This window comes from Lepus europaeus, chromosome 17 (assembly GCF_033115175.1).
Source record: "Lepus europaeus isolate LE1 chromosome 17, mLepTim1.pri, whole genome shotgun sequence".
Lineage (NCBI taxonomy): Eukaryota > Metazoa > Chordata > Mammalia > Lagomorpha > Leporidae > Lepus > Lepus europaeus.
Window position 1 is genome coordinate 32,071,590 of NC_084843.1, and position 17,595 is coordinate 32,089,184.

The window sequence follows — 17,595 nt, forward strand, 5'->3', positions numbered from 1 at the left end:
GCCACCCTCTCGGAAGACACTCTACTGCCATCTGCTGGCACCTCACTATAACAAACGTGCCACGAAGATGCCGTGGCTTGGAGTTGGTGCCCTCTGCGGGGGCCCCTCAGAGCGATGGCAGGGCCCGGCGGCTGCCCTCTCACCGTCCCTTTCTGCCTTGTTTTCCCCAGGGTCCTCTATGGGAACAAGATCACAGACCTCCCCCGCGGTGTGTTTTCAGGCCTGTACACCCTACAGCTCCTGTAAGGGCCAGTCCTAGCATGTCTGTGGGGGGACCCAGGGAGGGAACAGCGTTCCTATGGCCTTGCCACCTGTCCCTTTGGGCTTCCCTGGGGTATGGACTCACTTGAGACCAGGAGCAAGGGAGACGGACAGACCTGGGAGGGCTAGGGGTGCTGCAGGCTCTGCAGAGGCCGGTTAGAGCTTACGCAGGATGTCGGGGCGCGCAGGCTCCTGGGGAGCCCTGTGTGGCAGGGGGACATGCGGACCTGCTCAGTGTCCTGGACGCATGGGTCAGGACTCTCCCAGGAACGCCAGGCACTGAACCCCAATGCCCCATTTCAGCCACCTGGGGCTCCTGCCTCCATGGGACCCTGGGACCCTGGGAGGAGGGGTCTCTGGAATGCCTCTGGGCCTCTGCTTTCCCCGTATCTCATGGCTCCTTAATGGGGGAGGGGTGCGGAATGAGATGTCCCCATGCACAGAGAAGGCCACCGGAGTCCCTGGCTCCTCGGCAGGGAGTGGACGGCAGAGGGCTGGGCTCCCAGGTCTGCTCCCTCGGCTCCTCGCTGTGCGACTGTGTGGCCAGGCCAGGCCGGGGAGGGAGCCCCGGGGCCCGTGAGGAGCCCGGCCCTGCGCTTCTCCCCTCACCACCCGGCCCTGGCTCTGCCCGCAGCCTCCTGAATGCCAACAAGATCAACTGCATCCGGCCCGACGCCTTCCAGGATCTGCAGAGCCTCTCGCTGCTCTCCCTGTATGACAACAAAATCCAGAGTCTCGCCAGGGGCACCTTCACCTCGCTGCGGGCCATCCAGACGCTGTGAGTGGCCCTCGGGGGTGGCCTCCTCTCCTCCCTCCCTCCCTGCAGGACTCTCAGCTGGGAGCCCCAGCAGGTACACCCTGGAGGTGGAGAACATCCAGCCCATGGAACCAGAACCGTTCGGTCTGGCCCTGCCAAGGCAACCGCAGGCAGGACTCGAAATACAAGTCTATAGCAGGCTCATTTCTTATGTCGATCATTTACATATCCAGCTGGCCCTTGGCAGTTAACAGGTCCCCGCCCCTGGCCTCGGGGGAGGTTGTGACCCTGGTCTGGGCAGCTGTCCTGCCCTGGACTGCTGTGCCCACTGCAGGGCCTCTTACAGAGGAAGGTCACAGACCCTGGGGTACGTGATCCTGGGCTCAGATCCCAGCTGTGCTTCTTATTGGCCCCGGGGACGTATTCACAGAGGGATGAGGGATTAAAGAGAGCGTTTGGACGTTAGCTCGTGGTAATGCTGGCTTGCTCAGCTCATGATGAGAGTAGTGACAATAGCAATAATAATAATAGTAATAATAATAATATTGCCCATTTGGTCCAAGACACACATTTGTTTTCATGTGGACGCCTCTGAAATTAAGATGCCTGTGATAATTGGTCACTTAATTGGCAGCTTTTGTCCTCTCCTGAGAGTCCATACAACTTGCAGTGGGTCCTGCCGGATCAGAAGAGCACAGCACTAACAATGATGGTTGGAGGTGGAAGCTGGAGAGGAGTAATCTGCTCACTTGGTGTTCTCTGTAGTGGAAAACTGCAAGCCAGCGTGTGCACACTGGCACCACGAGCTGCTGCTAGGGGTCAGCGCTCGCCACCCTGCTGCCTCGCGACCTCTCTCTTCCCTGCCACTCAGGCGATTCTGGAACAAGTCCCGGGCATCACTTGTCATCCGTCCAGGCTGCATGTGTATCTCTAAAGGACAGGAAGCCTCACAGCCACAGCCACAGCCCTGCTGTTAGATCTCAGAATGTACCAGTCAGCGCCTTCGTCTCATCAAGTCCCTGATAGGGCTCGAATTGCCAAGTGTCTCGAAATGGCATGCAATGGTGTAATAGTTTGAACCAGAATTCAGGCCTGTGCATTGTAGTTTTTGGCTGATACCAGCTGACCTCTCCCTTAAGTTTTTTTTTTTTTCCTCTTAAGATATATTTGAAAATCAGAGTTATAGAGAGGAGAGAGAGAGAGAGAGAGAGAGAGAGAGAGAGTCAGGGGTGGGGGGAATCTTCCATCTGCTGGTTCACTTCCCAGATGGGAGCAACAACTGGGGCTGGGCCAGGCCAAAGCCGGGAGGAGGAATTCAGTCTGGGTCTGAATCCAGGGACCCAATCACTTAGGCCGTCATTGCTGCCTCTGGGGATTGTGCCTTAGGCGGAAGGTGGGACTTGAACTCAGGCACTCTGATATGGATGTGGGTATCCAAAACAATGCCTTAACCACCACACCACACTCCTATCCCATCAACTGTTTTTATGACATAGAGAAATGCCTCAGACCTCATGTGCCTCCCAAGGCCAGGACACAGTTCTCCCTACTAAGTCAGCCTGCCAAAATCATTCATTCATTCGTCAGTCAGTCAGTCCGTCTGTCAGCTAGTCAGGCATGAAACTGACCAAGCTCCAAACGAGGATGTGCTCAGGGAAGCCCTAACATGGCTGATGTAGACATCTGGGGAGTGAACCAGCAGGTGTGAGATCTCTCTCTCTTTGTGTCGGTGTCTCTGTCTCTCTGCCTTTCAAATAAATAAATAAATAAATAAGAACAAGTAACAGCCTTTGGTCTCTGTGCTTGGACCCCTTAGTTTTGGGGGATCCTTTGGTGGTGACATTGGATTCTTTTTTTAAAAAAATTTTATTTATTTATCTGCGAGGCAGAGTTACAAACACAGAGAGGGAGAGACAGAGAGAGAGGTCTTCCACCTGCTGGTTCACTACCCAAATGGCCGCAACGGCCGGAGCTGAGTCAATTCGAAGCCAGGAGCTTCATCCAGATTTCCCACGTGAGTGCAGGGGTCCAAGCACTTGGGCCATCTCCCACTGCTTTCCCAGGCCACAGCAGAGAGCTGGATGGGAAGAGGAGCAGCTGGGATACGAACCAGCGCCCACATGGGATGCCGGCACTGTAAATGGAGGCTTAGCCCACTGTGCCACAGCGCCAGCACCCGAAGGGGCCAGTGCAGTTGTGCTTTAGAACAGAGCCCTGCTGAGCGGCTGGAATGCCTCCGCGGTTCGACACGTCTCCTCACCTGCCGTGTGCTCAAACGCCAGGCCTTGGAGGGCCCCTCTGTCCCACGTCTTTACTTCCGAGCTGCAGTTTGGCTGGCTGAGCTGACTGCAGGGGCCCTGGTGTGCATCCAGCATTAACGCTATGGTGGCCACTATACCTGCTGGGCAGGCTGTCCATCAGATCACAGCTGCAGGGGACGCGGGGCGGGTTCCTGCAGGTGGAGCAGAAGTACAGCGCCCGCTCCCTGGGGGCCTCTGCATGCAACAGGATGTCGGCCACAAAGACAAGCTCATTAGAGCCCACACGTTCGCTGTCAGCCTAGCTCCTGCTAATTAATTTACAGATAGCTGGGGGCAGGAAGATGGAGCCCCACGGGGAAAGCTTGCCAAGTGTGCGTGCGAAGTGAGAGGCAGCAGGGAGACGTGGGCAAGGTGGGTGGGTGTAGGCAGCTGTGGAGCGTCTGAGAGCTGGCGTGGCCCAGGACCAACACCCATGAGCCTTGGGGCTGGGGAGGGGTGAGGGACTCGTGTGAGCCCCTGTTCCTTGCACGTATCGTCTTAGTCGGTACCTACACGGCTCGCAGGAGGTAGGGTCTCACCCACGGTGTCACTCGTAAGGAGATGAAGGCAGATGGCGGTTACGCGGCTCGCCCACGGTGCGGAGCGTCCACTGGAACAGGGCTGTGATTTCAGCCGTTGCTTGACCATCGCTGACCTAGTCCGGGACTCGCCCTCAACTGTGCTTTCTCTGTGGGAATAGCGCTCATTACTGAAGGTGTAGCACAAAGCAGAGCCTGTGGACGCCTGTTGCAGAGTAACAACACAAGCATAAATTTGGAACAAGAGAAACGGAAAGGCAAACCCAAGCCACCATCAGATTTTCTTTTCTAAAAAAGAAATCAGGGGCCGGTGCTCTGGCAGAGTGGGCTGAGCTCCGCCTGCGGCACCGGTTTGTGTCCTGGCTGCTCCACTTCCCATCCAGCTCCCTGCTAACATCACTGGGAAAGCAGCAGAGGAGGGCACAAGTGCTTGGGCCCCTGCACCTGCTCCAGGCTCCTGGCTTCGGATCGGCCCAGTTCCAGCTGTTGCGGCCATTTGTTGAGTAAACCACCCGCTGGTTCACTTCCCAAATGTCCACGACAGCCAGGAGGCCAAAACCTGGAACCAGCTCAACCTAGGACCCTCACTTGGGTGGAAGGGATCCAGCTACTTGAGCCATCACCATAGCCCCCCCGGGGTCTGCACTAGCAGGAAGCTGGGGTCAGGAGTGGAGCTGGGATGGATCCTAGCTGCTCTGATGGGGGACACCGGGGACCACCATGTGGAGCATCTGCCTCCAGGGAATTCCAGCTGTGACTCCTTTGTGCCTGTCCGAGAAGGGCACCGAGGGTCCATCCGCTCTTCCTTCCCTTCCACTGCCTGAAGTGCTCTTGCTCTCGGAGGTGACTGCCCGGCCCCATAGCCGGCTCACTTCCGGCTGTGCCGTTAGCACCGTCACCTTTTCCCAAACCCATCTCTTGTTCTTGCCCCTGAGCATTTGTCCTCCGTGGCAATCTGCCCTTTGTCACTGTTTTAAAAAATCCATTTTTTATCAAATGCTTGAGTTTGTATAGAAGCCACTTGCCCTGCGGGTGGTTCAAATTTTGCAGGTTTTTTTTTTTTTGGGGGGGGGGAGGGGTGTCTGTGGGAGGCACAGATAGCCTGCTGCTAAAAAGGATGCGTCCTGTTCTGTCCCACGTGAACACTGACCTGTGCCCTGACAACATCACTGAGTTGATTATAAAGTTTTCTGCCAAAAGTGAAATCAAGGGAAGCTGGAGGTGGAGGCAGGGGTGTGAAGGCCCAGACGGGTGTGGCTGGGTAGCTGGGGCAGCTTTCTAAGGATCTGCAGTCCATGCCGGGAGAGACAGCGAGCACAGTGGCTCCGTGTGGCTCCAGAAAGGGCAGGAGAGGACCAGGCCTTAAGCCAGAGAGAGCGAGCGAGGGCCTGGCCAGGGCCAGTTGGCAGAGCCAGGAGGCGGTGGATGAGAGAGAGCACAGCCAAGGTCTGAGCTGTGCTGGGCACAGACCCCGGCCGAGGTTCGCACTTTGGCGTGGGGAGCTCTGCAGCTGCGGCCACAGGTCACGTGGGGGCAGGCCGGCATCCCTGAGCCACCTGCGCCCTCAGTCGGGTGCCTGTCCCTGACTTCCTTTCCAGGACCAGCTTCCTGCTGGCGGTGCAGGTGGTGGCTCAACGCGTTGTGTCCTTGGCACGGACGTGAGAGATCCAGATTGAGTTCTGGGCTCCTGGCTTCAGCCAGGCTCAACCCTAGCTGCTGTGGGCATTTGGAGAGTGGACGAGCAGATGGGAGATCTCTTTCTGTCTGTCTCTATCTCTCTGCCTTTCAAATAAAATGAAAAAAAAAAAAGCCTGAACTGATGACATTCAGATGGAGGGAATGTGGCCGTGGTACGACTCCGAGTCCTTCTGTGTGCAGTCTCTGGCTGTCTGTCGGGCACAGCAGCCAGGACAGGTGCAGAGTACTCTTCCCTGGCTATCCTTTGCACAGCCACAGAAGAGCATGCCGGTGCTGTGGTGGCCCAGGCACAGGTGGGCAGGTCTGGGACAGGGGCGTTCAGATGTGGCTGCTCTGAACCTGCTGGGGCGGTCAGGGCCTGCAGGCAGGAAGGTCACTGTGAGGTTGCCATTAGCAACTGCTTGCCATGATCACCTACTGGTGACCCTGGTAGCCCAGGAGGGACTTTGAGTAAGTAGCCACTCGGTGATGTTTTCTGAGTTGTTCTGTGTCAAGATGTCTATAAAATGGTCAAGGAGAGGCAGCCCTAATGGCAAGGAGTGGGAATGGTGACTCCAAGTGCAGCCCAGGGGTCCAGCAGGTCCAGCCCTGCCCCCGGGCCCCGTTCCCCTCCTTGGGGGTGGCTGTGGGAGACAGGCTGCTGCAGAGGGGAACAAACCAAGGCCATGGCCGCCGGGGAGGCCCAGAGGGTGACGGCTCTGGGTGTCATGCCCTTCGTCCCCTTGGCTGTGAAGGGACAGGGACACTGTGGCCAGCCTCTAGGCTTCTCCTCCCTCTGCTCAGGGCAGCAGAAGGGACACAGCGAGGCGTAGAGGGGCGTGTGGCAGGGTCAGAAGGAAGCTCTGGTGTCCAAAAGGCCCAGGCTGCAGAGCCTGGCCCTGAGATGCACTGGTAGGACTCCCCTCTCCTGCATGGCAAGGTGCGCCCTGGTGGTCCCCGCCTCCATTTCTGCCACGGCCAGCCCTGGACTTCAGCTACGCTGGCCCCAGCAGACAGCAGGGCCCTGTTCAGATGGGGGTCAGGACACACGGACAGCACTGGTTTGTAGCCCTTGTTCCTGATGGCTCCACTGCCCCTCTGGACAGGCACCTGGCCCAGAACCCTTTCATCTGCGACTGTAGCCTCAAGTGGCTGGCGGACTTCCTGCGCACCAACCCCATCGAGACGAGCGGGGCCCGCTGCGCCAGCCCCCGGCGCCTCGCCAACAAGCGCATTGGGCAGATCAAGAGCAAGAAGTTCCGGTGCTCAGGTAGCTGCCCGCCTGCCCTCCTGCCCGCCTGCCTGCCTATCTGACTGGCTTCTGTCTGCACAGTGATCCAGGGGTGTTTCCTGGATGGCTTTGAATTGAGTCCCCTGCTAGAGGGATCGTGCTGGGGGGGGGGGGGGTTACACCCCTCACTGAGGCCTAGGGAAGGGGCGGGGCTTACTGAAGGCCCCAGGGCGAGGGCCCAAGTCCTTGACTTTCAGACCTTTCAAGACACTGGGGAGGGCTGGGTGATTTCTTGGATGAGATGGGCACCCCTCCAGGCTTTGGGTTGGCTGGAGTGGCCTCAGGAACAGCAGTGCAATTGGCCTGTGGCTGGACACAGTGCGAGTCAGGCTCTGAGCCCCGACCCTGGTCAGGGCCTGAGACCACCCTTGCTCCCCGCCATCTGTGAGGTCCCCGCCTTGCACTGTTGCAAGAGGCAGGATGATGGTTCTGCTGCTCCTTGCAGGAGGTTGAATTGGACGTGGTCCTGCCCCAGCATCGGCCTGGGCCAGGAAAAGGGATGCCCTGTAGCAAGGCCTTCTGCACTCTGGGGCTGGGCAGATGGGCTCTGGGGACCCCATGTCGGGTACCAACTGGGCAGTGGGACCCAGGCCCAGGCTGGGCCCATGAACCCTGGCTGTTCCCCGCATTGTGGTATTTCTGCCTCTCTCCCCAGCCAAAGAGCAATACTTCATTCCAGGTAGGAAAGGGGGTGACTGAGGCCAGCCCGGGGTGGGGGAGGGGCACGGTGGCAGTGGGTGGCAGCCTGGGTGCCATGGCTGTAGGAGCCTTTCCCACTTTTCCTGCAGGCACAGAGGACTATCAGCTCAACAGTGAGTGCAACAGTGACGTCGTCTGTCCCCACAAGTGCCGCTGTGAGGCCAGCATGGTGGAGTGCTCCAGCCTGAAGCTCACCAAGATTCCTGAGCGCATCCCGCAGTCCACAGCCGAGCTGTGAGCACCCCCGGCTCCCGGCTCCCACTGACCCTTCTGGGCCTGCTCTGGCTTTGCCCTGCAATATCTGGGGGAGCCCTGCAAACCCAGGCTGACTCTAGCAGGCGGCAGCCCCCCGCTCTCGTCTGCGTCCAAGTCCAGCCCCCAGGGCAGGACACCAGCCCAGCTTCTGACTTCTTTGGGAGAGCATGATTCCCAACCCCTTTAACTATTTGTTTCCTTCTTCAACCTCTAAAAACAGGTGCATAGAGCCCTGTGTGCAGCTGTCTCTTATGGGTGGGCATTTTCATGGCAGTTTTAGTGTTAAAAATATCCCCAGTGGCTGGCTCAGCCTTGCCTTGGAATAGGAGCAGTTGGCCAGCTGAACGTGTCTGGGAGTTCTCTGCATTGAGTCCCAGCTCGGAAGGTGCTTCCCCGTCCCCATGTGGATCTAAGCTCTCCTCTTGGCCTCTTACAGACGACTGAACAACAATGAGATCGCCATCCTAGAGGCCACGGGGATGTTCAAGAAGCTCACACATCTGAAGAAAATGTGAGCTCCTGGCTGGCGGGCAGGCTGCCCATCAGGACCCTGGCTGAGAAGAGTGGGGGCAGGGCTGCCAGGCTGGGGGCTGGGTGCAGGAAGGGAGGGGCCTGAGCCCGGGGAGGGGACGGGCCATTCGTCATCCCCACCCCACGCCTCTCCCAGCAACCTGAGCAACAACAAGGTGTCCGAGATCGAAGATGGCGCCTTCGAGGGCGCGGCCTCCGTGAGCGAGCTGCACCTGACAGCCAACCAGCTGGAGTCCATCCGCAGTGGCATGTTCCGGGGGCTGGACGGCCTGAGGACCCTGTGAGTGTGGGGCTGGGGGGCGGGGGGGCTCCAAGGAGGCCCACGCCAAGCCTTGGGGTGGGCGGTTGCCCTCAGAGGGAGACGCTCCCCAGCCCCAGCTGGCAGGAGGGTGGGGATAGCAGAGGACCCTTCCCGCAGTGGGAACTCCTCTGTGGCAAGGCCCAGTCTTGTTCCTGGGGCATGGGGCCGGTCCTGGGGCCTCCCTGTGCTCCAGGGCGTGTGCTCAGGAGTGGTCGGCAGAGCTGCAGCAGGAGGGGCCAGCTGGCCCGTGGCAGGGACCTCACTGAGGTGACTCAGTGGGTACAGATGCGGCAGCGGGGACATTGCTCCATCCCTGGGCTTGTGGGCTCCATGAGTCAGAGCCCAGCCAGAGCTAACCAGCCACCCGGAGCGCAGAGAGACCCCTCATGTATGCCATGGGGGTGAGGTGGGGTCTCCCCTCTTTGCACCCAGTGGTGCTGGCTCCTCCCATGAGCAGATGGACATTGGCTCCCAGTAGAAAAGACTCTCTCTGTACAGTGGGACTCCGTGGCAATGGGAATGTGTCGTGTCCACGCAGCCCAGTCCGGGAGCCTTGTGTGGCTGCGGAGCGCTTATGTAACTATTTGGTTAAAATCCTGGGTAGTTACAAGTGGGTGCTGGACAAGCAGCTCTCAAAGCTACCTGCCTGGCTTGCTGGGTTTAGATTCCCCTTCTGAGTGCGGGCCATTGAAGTGGCAGGCAGATGGGTGTGTGAGGGGCCCACGATGGAGTTTCACTTGTTCGTTTCACATGTTTGCAGGTGTGTAGAGGTATACACCTGCACGTGTGAGGGTGCCCCAGAAAGCGTGTGGGGAGATGGAATTCAGTGATAAGTTTAGGGGTCAGTGTTGTGGTGCTGTGGGTTCAGCCACTGCTTGCCCGGCAGACATCATCCATACTGGAGTGCTGTTTGAGTCCCAGCTGCTCCACTTCCAATCCAGCTTCTTGCTGCTGTGCTTGGGAAGGTGCTTGGGCCCTTGCACCTACATGGGAGATCGTGATGAACTCCTGACTCCTGGCTTCAGCCTGGCCCAGTCCTGGCTTTTGCAGCCATATGGGGAGTGAACCAATGGAAAATATCTCTCTCCCTCTCCCTCTCTGCCTGTAAAATAAATAAACCTTTGCTTAAAAAATATTTATTCTTATGCAAAAATTTTGAAATCCATGTACAGTTTTTTTATACATGCTTTTCCCATGAACTTTTTGAAGACTCCTCATCTATCTCTGTGAAACCATCACCAGAATCCATGCTGTGCACATACCCTGTCCCAGGCAGGTGTTTAGCCACTAAGGAGCCCGTGTCCCACACCAGAGTGCGTGGTTCTGGCTCCTGATTCCAGCTTCCTGACTGTGCAGACCCTGGGGAACAGCAGTGATGGCTCAAGTATTTAGGTGTCTCCACCCGTGTGGGGGAGGGGATGGAGTTCCTGGCTCCTGCCTTTGGCCTGTCCCAGCCCCAGGCATTGTGGGCATTTGAGCAGTGAGCCAGCAAATGGCAGGAGAGAGAGAGAGAGAAAGAGAGAGAAAGAGAGAGAGAGAGAGAGAGAGAGAGGTGTTTTCCATCCAGTGGTTCACTCCCCAAATGGCTGCAACGGCTGCAATGGCTGGAGCTGGGCCAGGCAGAAGCCAGGAGCCAAGAGCTTCCTCCAGGTCTCCCATGTGGGTGCAGGGGCCTAAGTACTTGGGCCATCCTCCACTGCTTTCCCAGGCACATTAGCAGGGAGCTGGATTGGAAGTGGAGCAGCCAGGACTCAAACTGGCACCCATTTGGGATGCTGGTGCTGCAGATGGTAGCTTAACCTGCTGCGTCATGGCGCCAGCCCTGAACCAGGTGCTAGAGGGTAGCCAGTGGCTGTTCAGGTAGAGACAAGGAAGGAAGGTATTGTAGCCGGGGCAGGCGGGCAGTGAGGACCCGGCAGCAGGCAGGAGACTCTGTGGGTCCACAGCAGCAGGAGATGCCGGCGGGGCAGAGCTGCTCCAGGTCAGATGGGTGGGCTCTCGCAGGTCACAGGGCAGTTTCGACATGACTCCGTGTGCAACACCACTAGCGGCCTTCCAGCAGGAGGCTACGGTTTCAGGAAGGCCTCTGGGCACCGAGTGAAGGGGAGCGCCCTCTGCCGGCTGTGCCCAGCCTGTGTCTGTGCCTCACGCCCCCGCCCTGCAGGATGCTGAGGAACAACCGCATCAGCTGCATCCACAACGACAGCTTCACGGGCCTGCGCAACGTCCGCCTCCTGTCGCTGTACGACAACCACATCACCACCATCGCCCCTGGCGCCTTCGACACCCTGCAGGCCCTGTCCACGCTGTGAGTGCGGGCGGCCGTCCGGCTCCGGGAGCCCCCGCCTGCCGTCCCCAGGGGATGATCTTGGGGCCCCATGGTTTGCTGAACCTCGGTTTCCCCTCTTCAGCGTTCCGCCTCGGTCCCCAAGAGCCCTGCTCTCACGCCAGCAGCCGCTGTCTGGGAGAGAGCAGGCACGGGGCGGACAGCAGAGGGCAGTGTGGGGATGGGGGGTGGGGGACCGGCCGTGTCCTTGCTCACCCCGCCTGCCCCCTCCAGCAACCTCCTGGCCAACCCCTTCAACTGCGACTGCCAGCTGGCCTGGCTGGGCGACTGGCTGCGCAAGAGGAGGGTGGTGACGGGCAACCCGCGGTGCCAGAACCCGGACTTCCTGCGGCAGATCCCCCTGCAGGACGTGGCCTTCCCTGACTTCCGGTGCGAGGAAGGTGACTCGGGTCCCCAGTGCTGGGAGGGCAGGCTGGCGGGACGGGCAGGCAGCCCTGCCTGGCGGTGCCTTGGCACGGTTGTGGGAGCAAGCACGGCCTCTGGTCACAGAGCAGGAAAGCGTGGGTAGGAGGAGGGAAGCGATGTCACCTCTTAGCCCGTCACGGGGAAAAGCACAGGACACATGTTCGCGTCCTTTATTCTATGTGAACACACTTAGCCCAGTGCCCTGCCCCTGGGCCGCTCCTGAGCCCTCCAGACTTCCGGGTGGCCCTGTGCTTCAAATGCAAGGGGACCCTCTGGTCGCCTGTGTGCCTGGATTCCCCGTCTGCCAGGCAGCCGCTCTCCTTCCCTCTGCCGGTAGGGTGCACATGGGATGCCGGCACTGCAGGCTGGGCTTTGACCTGCTGTGCCACAGTGCCAGCAACACCCCCTCCCCCAGTCTTTTGTTTTTTTAATTCAGAATTTTAAGAATCTAACTATAATTCTGGATATTTTCTCATGCCATCACCTGTCTGCATTATTTTTTCCAAGAACCAGGTTCTTTACAGTTTTCTTGTCACAAAAGTGATACATCCTCCCTCATTCCTTACAAACAGCAGCCCTGACAACACACAGGAGAATTCAGGCTCTCTGAGATGCCTGCCTCCCAGCCACCGCCCAGGACGTTGCCTGTCCGCTCCCCACAGGGGCTTCCCGGGACCTTGCTGTGTGCTCGTGTGCACGTGCAGGACACGTGTGGAGTCTTGCAGGGCTGCCTGGGGAAGACTTGCAATGTGGTGCACCGTGGTGTGTTGGGAGCTGCGGTGTGGAGGGCTGTGCTGTTGCCCTAGGAGAATTGAGACTTCTGCCCACCCATCCTTGTCGCTGGCTCTCATGTCTGTGTGCCGGGTTCCCCCTTGGTTGCTGCTAGGAAGCAGTGGAGCCTGGTGGTCAAGAGGGCAGGCTCCGGAGGCAGCCGGCTTGGATCCCTGTCCTGGTGCCATGACTTCCAGGCTGGGAGACCTTGGGCAAGCTACTTAACCACTTGGCCTCAGATTCCTCACTGTAAAATGGGCTCATAGTAGTGCACCCCCAAGAGAGATGTTTTGAGGATCCTGCGTGTGGCTGGTCCTCCCTCGGTAACTGACAGCCACCTGCCTCTTAGTGTGGTTGCCATCTCTGACCGTGGAATCTTTATCATCCCTAGTCCCCTAGCAGAGAAAGAAAGGCCCATGGAGGGTGCGCTGTAATCTTTATCAAATTAGTAAATGAGTGAGTAAATATGGTGGGAGCCAAAGCCCAGATTCTGTGCCTGCCAGAGTCGGCTCGGACCCCGAGCCTGTGTCGCCTCAGCCCAGCCTTACCACTGAGCGAGCCGCTGAGCCTCTCCAGGTCTCCGACTGATAGAAACTCATTCACCTGGCTCATCTGTTCTCTTTTTAATTAATTAACTGCAGAGGCAGGGAGAGAGGGGAGAGAGCAGGTTCCCATCTGCCGGTTGACTCCCCAGTGCCTGCAGGGGCTGGGGCAGGGCCAGGGCTGAAGCCCGTGCTCAGGAACTCCATCCAGAAGTCCGCGAAGGAGGCAGGGACCCAGTCCTGAGCCAGCACCGCTGCCTTCCAGGGTCTGCACCCACAGGGAGCTGGAGTCGCGAGCCGGAGCACGCCCACAAGGGACCTGGGCATCTTCCCCATGAAGCTAAACACCCACCCCTCAGCTAATCTGTTCTGAGGGCTGCTGTGTGCCAGGCGCCGCACTGGGTGCTGGGCTCTATCTGTGAACCGAGAAGGAAAAGATAGGCGCTGTTCTGTGTGCCCGTGATGCCCGCCCTCTGTGGGTTGACGCCATGCTGCCCAGGACTGCGGGGGGTGCTTGAGAACCGGTGTGGTTGCCTCGCTCTACCTTGCCCTGTCCCCCAGGTGGAGGGGACCTGCCCAAGATCAAGTTCAAGCTCAGAACTGCTCCAGGGGCTTGGCCCTGGTGATGGCTGGGGCTGTGCCCAGGAGAGACTTTGACCGAGGTGTTGTCAGAGAAGGGGCTCTGTTCCGAGGGTCCTGGGGCTTGGCCCTGGCTGCAGGAGGCCCTTGGAAGGCCCAGGCCCCCCACTGACCGGTTCTCGCTGTCTCCTCCCTAGGCCAGGAGGAGGGGGGCTGCCTGCCCCGCCCGCAGTGCCCCCAGGAGTGCGCCTGCCTGGACACCGTGGTGCGATGCAGCAACAAGCACCTGCGGGCCCTGCCCATGGGCATCCCCAAGAATGTCACAGAACTGTGAGTGGCCCGAGGCTCGCGCCCTCCACGTGGGGCCCCTGGGCGGGGACAGTGGGAGCATTTCCCTCTGGGCAGGGCCCTGGTGGTAGCCATGAGCTGGCCGGGAGCTGGGGTCAGAGCCCTGGGCTTCTCTTTGAAGCCCCCTCTGCTGTCCCAAGTCCCCATGTTGTCCCCGGAGTCATCCCTTTAAGCTCTGCCTGGAAGATAAGGAGTAACCTTACCTCTTCCATGGAACGAAACTTACCGCAAGCAGTTCCGTTGGGCGGGTCAGTTCTCACACTCGTGATTTCTTTGACCAGCAACGTAATGCTCTTCACACAAGCCCACCGTGACCCCAGTAACAAGTCCCCTTTCACTGGAGTGTTCAGTGGTTCTCCGTCTTGTTGCTGGAAATGACCCCGAGGTGGACATCCCTTCGGCTAGACCGCTACTCAGAAACCAGCGCACCCTGGGGTCCTCGCTGCCTTTTGCCTGCAGGACTCCCAGGAAAAGCTGTCTCCCCTGCACTCCCTGTGGGTGGCGAGTGGGGAGGGCTGTTCACAGCTGGGGCCCAGCCCCCAGCACTGAGTCACTGCCGGGCAACTTCCAGTCTCCTGGTGGGGGAGCGGGAGGCGGGCAGACCCAGAGCTTCTTGAATCCCACGCACTGGCCTGTGGCAGTGAACCTGGGGAGGCTGTGGGTGGGCTTGGCCTCAGGGTGGTGACTTGGATGGACATGGATACAGTGGGAGCCAGCAGGAAGGAGAGGGGAAGGAGATGCCTGTAGGGCTCCAGGCATTGGTGACGGTGTGCAGCCTGGCGGGGGTGGGGCATTGTGTGTGTGTGGGGGGCAAATGCAAAGGGCCGGTGGGCAGGAGGAGCCCGCCGAGGGGGCCCTGCTCCCCAGGGCTGAAGAGCAGCACCATTGGGCCCAGTGTGCACAGGCGGGCAGGGACGTGAGGGGCTGTAGAGTGAAGGAAAGCTGCCCTGGGAGTGCTTGAGTCTGGGGCTTCCATGGGACAGGCCAGCTGCCAACCCCCAGGGACTGACGGCCCTGGGAGCTGTGAGGGCTGATCCTGCAAACCAGGCCTGTGTGGCCAGGGAGAGGGCAGAGCGGGGGAGGGGAGGGTGGGAGCTCACAGTGGTGGGATGGGGAGTCAGGGAAGAGACGTCCAGCTCAGTGGCTTTCTTCTGTTTTTTGGGCTTTTTTGAAAAGCAGACAGAGACAGAAAGAGAAATCATCTGTCCACTGGTTCACTACCCAAACGGCTGCACCAGGTCTGGGCCAAGCCCAACCGGAAGCCCAGAATTCAATCTGGGTCTCCCATGTGGGTGGCAGGGACCCAAGCACTTGAGCCGTCATCTGCTGCCTCCAAGGGTGCCCATTAGCAGGGAGCAGGATCGGAAGCAGAGGAGCCAGGACAGGAACCAGGCCCTCAGATTTGGGGTGCAGCTGTCCCAGGAAGCAGCCTAACAGTTGTGCCAAGTGTTCACACGGACAGTGGCTTTTAACAAGTTCTGTAGGTGGCATCTCTAATGGCCTACTCAGTGGGCTTCTTTTCTCCTCCAGTGAGCGGTTCTGAGTGAGGAGTGGCTCAGGGAAGATTCTGGCCAGAGATGGGGCTTTGCCGGCCATGTCACTCCGCTGTGTAACCCCGCTGTTTTCTCTCCATAGCTATTTGGACGGGAACCAGTTCATGCAGGTTCCAGGCCAGCTGTCCACCTTCAAGTTCCTGCAGCTTGTGTGAGTATCCAGGCCTGCTCAGAGGACAGGCTCCAGATTTCCTGGAATTTCTTCCAGACCCTGTGTTTGTGCCCCTAACTCCTTCCCCTGGGAACATCTGTACTTAGAGCTGTTTGCCACCTAGTGGCCTTGCTTGGGAATTGCATTGTTCTGGCCCCATTAGATGGGACTCCAGGCCATCTCCCAACCCTCCCTGGAGCTGATGTGGGTTATCCTCACAAGGACAGGGGCTGGGACAGAAGTAGAGGGCAAAGGAGACCTTCCTCTCCATGCAGCCTTGGCCTCCGAAGCCAGCGTGGAATAAGGTAGCTACGTTCTCCTTTTCCTGTCGGCTGCCCTTCTGTTGTTTCCACACATTGACCCTCTCCACTCCCAGGGGAGGTGCAGAGTTCCCCAGCTTTTGGCCTTCCAGCCTAATCAGCCCTCACTGGTCTTCATCTGCTCACTGACCAGGTTCTGCCAGAAAGAAGTCCAGAGAATGTTCCACTTTAGCGTGGGGTGGAGCAGGGCTGCTCGTTGTGGTCGCTGGGAGAGTTTGCAGCGGGTTTGTAATTAGATAAGGAACTTGCACCAGGATGTGAATCAGCCTCCTGCTTCCTTCACCGAGAAAGTTCCTGGGAAAGCAGTGTGTACTCTGTGGCCTGCTGGTTCCTTGTCGGGGTGTGGCGTGCTAGTTTCTTGTCGGGGTCTGATAACAGTTCCGGGGCAGCACTGACAGGCCTTGGCAGCTCCAACGTCTCTGTCTTGGCTTGAGGACCTCATGGATGTGTCTTCAGCATCCCCCTGGGACTGGTTCCATTGATTCAGTGACTAGTGACAAAGTGCCAAAGAAAGAGACTTCACCTGCCTGCTTTTTCTGTAGCAGCAGCTGCACTGGTGGCTGGGATGCACCTGCTGAGCATGGGGGGATGGAGGTTCGATCTGCCAGTCCGCGCCATGGCACTGCCTCCTGGGGCTGCAGTAGCGCCACCTCCTGGTACAAGGAGGCGCCTCCGAGTGCACTGCTGTTCAGCGCAGCGCTTGAGTACATCCCCAAGCGCAGTGAAGCAGTGCTGACCGAGAGGAGTCAGAGCAAAGGCCGCTGGACGAGGGGGCAGGGCACACTGTTCACGTCTAAACGTTCCCGAGCCAAGAGCTGCGTGGGCCAAGTCCTGGGCCCGCTCCAGACTGTGTGGCTTAGAGAGGGTGCTGGAGAGAGGGGTGGGGGCACAGAAAGCCGGAGGGTGAGAGGGGCTGTCAGAGCAAAGGCAGAGGGGGGCTGTGGCTCAGAGAAGGCTGATGTACCCAGGCTAGGGCTTGGGAGAGCAGCACATTGCAAATGGGGCAGTGTTCACCAGTGGGCATAGAAATAGGACAGCCAGGGAACGGAGTCGCGGGATGCTCAGAGAATCCCAGGGAGTGGAGTAAATCCGCAGCCTGCGAGGCCTGGGAGACAGCGGCTGGAGCCGGAGCCCCTGGAGGTGGCCATGCTGCAAGCCCACAGTTTGCCCTGTGGGGGGACAGGAGCTGCTGCTGGGTTCTGGTAGGGACGTGATCAGTCAGGTTTGTGTTCCAGAAAGCTTGTGGTGGTGCCTGCCCCTGTGGAAGGTGAGATTAGAGTCTGAGGGAGGCCCTAGGAGGGAGGTGACACTGGCTGGACAGGTGGGGCAGGTGTGAGAGAGGCTCCGTCACACGAGTGTGATGAGACATGGATGGGGGCTGTGCCCGTGGGTTGTCAGAGCCTGGACACTAAGGCATGAGCCCGGGTCTGCTGTCTGTGGGCTGTTGGCCAAAGCAGGGCTCCAAGAGCAGCCAGGCCGGGCCATGGGACAGGACTCCATCAGCACAAGAGCATTCCAGAGAGACCTGAGTGGACAAGGGCCGCAGGCCTCAGGATGCAAAGAGACGGTCTATGAGGCAGGAGGAGCGGGGCAGTCAGGGAGGGGCACGGGAAAGACGGGGCAGGAAGGGCAGGCGTGGGCTGTGCCCAGGGTGGTGGCCCGGGGCTGTCCCGTGGGCTGGGGTTTGAATCCAGTCCTGCCTCTGACCTGCGGAGTTCCTTCATTACTCCTAGACACTGGGTCTTAACTGGTAACATGGGGTCACGGGCACCCTCATAGGATGTTGGAGTGCCGGTGAGCCCACCCCTGTATGGGGCCAGGAATAGAATGGAGAGGACACTGCCTCCGACAGTTGGGGAGGTGGCGGTGAGCCTTGGTGGGAGCCGTTCTGTGTTGGAGAGGGGTCAGGCAGCTCTAGGTGCAGGGGTGTGGGGTGAGGAGTGAGGCAGAAGCCCTGGGGACACGGAG

General features: G+C 59.2%; 1 protein-coding gene across 1 annotated transcript in view; it reads left to right on the plus strand.

The window, feature by feature from the left end:
* SLIT1 (slit guidance ligand 1) overlaps positions 1 to 17,595 on the plus strand; it is a 162,355-nt gene that overhangs the window by 118,396 nt on the left and 26,364 nt on the right. The window contains exons 12-22 of the mRNA XM_062213973.1: positions 171 to 242; positions 896 to 1,039; positions 6,641 to 6,804; positions 7,481 to 7,504; positions 7,614 to 7,758; positions 8,216 to 8,290; positions 8,447 to 8,590; positions 10,776 to 10,919; positions 11,172 to 11,338; positions 13,453 to 13,585; positions 15,239 to 15,307. Coding sequence (XP_062069957.1) covers positions 171 to 242; positions 896 to 1,039; positions 6,641 to 6,804; positions 7,481 to 7,504; positions 7,614 to 7,758; positions 8,216 to 8,290; positions 8,447 to 8,590; positions 10,776 to 10,919; positions 11,172 to 11,338; positions 13,453 to 13,585; positions 15,239 to 15,307 — 1,281 coding nt within the window. The remainder of the gene's footprint in view (positions 1 to 170; positions 243 to 895; positions 1,040 to 6,640; positions 6,805 to 7,480; positions 7,505 to 7,613; positions 7,759 to 8,215; positions 8,291 to 8,446; positions 8,591 to 10,775; positions 10,920 to 11,171; positions 11,339 to 13,452; positions 13,586 to 15,238; positions 15,308 to 17,595) is intronic.